Source organism: Bidens hawaiensis, unplaced genomic scaffold (assembly GCF_021521415.1).
Source record: "Bidens hawaiensis isolate Kalapana, Puna unplaced genomic scaffold, B.hawaiensis_p1.1 tig00013016_1, whole genome shotgun sequence".
NCBI classification, from domain to species: Eukaryota; Viridiplantae; Streptophyta; class Magnoliopsida; order Asterales; family Asteraceae; genus Bidens; species Bidens hawaiensis.
The window spans coordinates 294,193-298,031 of NW_027492095.1; the positions used below are offsets into that span (position 1 = coordinate 294,193).

At 35.5% G+C, this 3,839-nt stretch overlaps 1 protein-coding gene across 1 annotated transcript; it reads left to right on the plus strand.

Annotated features, from left to right (window-relative positions):
- The first annotated feature begins 1,276 nt into the window (after positions 1-1,276).
- LOC143543070 (E3 ubiquitin-protein ligase RSL1-like) lies at positions 1,277-3,382 on the plus strand. Its single transcript, XM_077035492.1, has 2 exons — positions 1,277-1,878; positions 3,376-3,382. Exons 1-2 carry the CDS (start codon positions 1,277-1,279, stop codon positions 3,380-3,382), a joined length of 609 nt encoding a protein of 202 aa, XP_076891607.1.
- The last annotated feature ends 457 nt before the right edge of the window (positions 3,383-3,839 follow it).

The window sequence follows — 3,839 nt, forward strand, 5'->3', positions numbered from 1 at the left end:
CTTTGGCCACCTTACCTTAATATAACTCAGACCTTTTGGAGATGTGAATCAAACCGAAAAACTCGTTAACTATTCTGAGGTTAATGGTAATCAAATCAAACTTTACCATTCAATTACAACCTTGAAACTTGATTTCATTGGTCTTTCTCGTCTTTATATCTCTCATTCACAAAGGGTTCTGCGTTGGATCCAAGATCCTTTACTATCCAGTGGATTCAAGGTGCTTTACCAAAATAGTATTTGACCACTTAAATTATATTGCGCCCTAAGTCATACTGTCAATTGACAACAGGACAGGAGGGCAATAAAAGAATAGAGAAGACGGAAATATAGATTAGGTATATCCGCGTGTGTTAATGTTAAGTTAATAAATACAACATTCATATAGTTTTCTGGTATTCAATATTATATTCAAGTAAATTAGAATTTCAATACCGTTATACATTATATTATACATTATAATATAAGAAACTGAATCAGTTTTGATATTTGATATTCTAAAAAAATCCCAAAGCAGAGAATCGAAATTCCATCATTGCTAGATCTATAGGATTTTATTTGATATTTGATGGATAATGAGCCAGCCTAAATGGTATTTTTTTTTAGAATTCGATATGGATGAATATAAATAACTTACAATTTCAAAATAATCCGGGATAGACGCAATGTCCACAATACCTGGATTTAATCAGATACAATTTGAAGGATTTTGTAGGTTCATTGATCAGGGTTTGGCAGAGGAGCTTTCTAAGTTTCCAAAAATTGAAGATACAAATCAAGAAATTGACTTTGAAATATTTTTGGAAAGATATCAATTGGTAGAACCCCTGATAAAGCAAAGAGATGTTGTATATGAATCACTCACATATTCTTCTGAATTATATGTATCGGCGAAACTCATTTGGAAAAACGATAGGCGTAAGTATATCCAAGAACAAACAATTTTGATAGGAAAGATCCCTCTAATGACTTCTCTGGGAGCTTTTATAGTAAATGGAATCTATAGAATTGTGATCAATCAAATATTGCAAAGTCCCGGTATTTATTACCAGTCAGAATTAAACGATAACGGAATCTAGGAGCCCAACAAAAAAGGTAAATTTTAAATATTTCTAAATTATTATTAAATTAAATATATTTTATATATGTTACATTACATAGTTACAAGTGTATTCCTATTCTAATTCATGTGTTTTGGTACCTATCGTTTACTGTATATAAATCCCATCGGCCAACGAATTATTAATTATCATTCAAAACAAATTTCTTTGAAACAATGGCAAATTCAAGTGATCATAAACCCGAACAAGAACAAGAACAAGAACAAGAAGAAACATTCACCTGCGAGATTTGCATTGAACCAGTTACCCTCCGAAACAAGTTCAACGAGTACAACAATAAATGTGTTCACCCTTTTTGCACCGAATGTATGATCAAATACATCCAGATGAAGCTAGAAAACAACCAACCAAAAATAAGATGTCCTGCTACTACTTGCACGCGTCATCTCAAACCCTTATCATGCCGCCCGAAAATCACACAACAATTGTTTGTCAAATGGTGTGATGTGTTATGTGAATCCACGGTGCTACGTATTGAGAGGGTTTACTGTCCTAACAGAGAGTGCTCGGAGTTGATTTTGAACGAGTGTGGTGATAAGACACTGACGAGATGCGTGTGTCTGACTTGCAAAAAACCATTTTGTTACATGTGTAAGGTTACATGGCATGAGGGGTTTACATGTGAAGAGACTAGTAAGAACAAGGATGAAAACAACCTTGCCTTTGATGTTCTTTACAAGAAGAATAAATGGAGGATGTGTCCTAAGTGTGGCCATTGTGTAGAATGCGTTGATGGTTGCCCGCTTATTCTATGCCGGTTTGTTCAACCCCCCCCCCCCCTCTTCAATTCATTACGTTACAGTCTAGGACTGTTCATGAGTCGAGCCCGAGTTGAGACATATTGTAATACCCGCAAGTTTAAGTTTTACAAAATATGATATATGAATGTTTATATGATAATAACAATAATAATAATAATAATATGGAACCTGGATGAGTTCAAACTCATTATTAAGCACACATGTTTATTATGTTTCAATTCCAATCCTAATCTAGTCATCGACCTATTTCAAATTCAAACGAATTCGATTTCGAACTACCAAACCGGGTTTCATGTTCTTATCTCTTGTTTAAATATCATACATCATCACCCTAAATCTCATTCCTCCTATAGTATTCACCACTACGTAGTTTCTTTCCGAGTTAATTGCCGCTGCCGCTGCTATTGGTTGCTGCCGGAGACGACGATCACCAGCCCGCACGCGTTCTTGAGTTACGACGCTGGCGTCTAAGTCCTCTGGTTCGTTTCGCGAAACCATTGAAGTGAGTTTTAATAACCTGTTTTGTGTTTATGTTATATACGTACACCACTTTGTTAATTTGGTTTCGGCGACTAATACTCACTAATCTGAAGCTTTGTTTTACAAAGGAGAAGTAAGGTCACGCTCTCCACGTCTGGTAATCTGCCGCTGCACCACCTTGTGACTCCACCGCCTCCTCGCCGCTTTTTGTCGCGATCGTAGTTAACCACCACTGTTGCACTTCTCCGCCCTGGCCATCATTCTGAACTAGCCGCCATCCCGCATTGGTGTGCCATCGCTCATCTCGATCATACTCTGATTGTTGGTTCGACTATTAAGGTACCAAAGAGAAACCTCCGTCTGATTTAATTTTAAAGATATAAATTTTGGTATCGTTTCGATTTGTTCCGGCGACCGTGGTTCGTTTAATTTTGGTTCCGCAAAGAAAAGTCTACTCGTATTTGGATATTGAGTGTGTGCGGTCATGGTAAGTGAATTTGTGTGCATGGTGTATGTAGGGTTGTGTGGGTGGTGGTGGTTGTGTGTGTATGGAGTTTGTGTCTAAGTGTGTTTTGATTGTTTATTTTATGTTCCTACATGTATGAACAGATTAAATAATTGTCACATGGTTTATTTTGTCAAATAATGTGAATAATATTTTATAAACTTAATAATTTTTTTTAACATCTTTTTAACTAAAATCGTATACTTTTGTATTGGTAAAACCGTGTCTTAATAAAGTTGATTCTTTTGTTAATATTGATACAATAATTAAAATAGGGTCTTTTAATGAACTTCAAATTATAAATGTTTGTTTACACTTACGTCAACATACTTCATAACTGGTACATATTGTATATTAGTGTTAGATGAATTAATTGGTGAAACTTTCCACCGTCGAGTATGTTATAGTAAAGTTTTAAAAAAAAAACGCCTCCGTCGCCGGAGCTAAAGGTACCAGCGAAACTGAATTAAGTTTTGTAAATATAATTCAAACTATAAATAAAATGTAGGTGTTAGTACAACTTAACGTGGCTCGACGTTGCGTGCTTACTTAGTGACTACTGAGGTACGGATTCTGTTTTTCTTCACTCATAGTATTGATTCTTGTCCATTTTATATTCGATGTCCGTCACTTCGTAGTGCGGATTTTTGTTATCTAGTTCGGTTTATTCGTATGATATGGTTATATTAATTGTATAGCATGCAATAGGTTATATATATATTGAATTCATTATTGCATGTTCCTGTTTAAATATCTGTTGGTGCATGATGTCAGTAGTTTAGTGTCTAGTATCTGTAATCGTGTTAGTTAGATTTATGTTTTGTATGTAAGCGAAGTTGCTAACAAGTTCGCTGATATGGGCGAACTTGTTAGACAAGCGAAGTTAGGGACAACTTCGCCTGAACATGCCAGGCGAAGTTGTCGTGTCTATATAAGCTGATTAGGTTACGGCTTGAAGGAATTCCAGTTAAC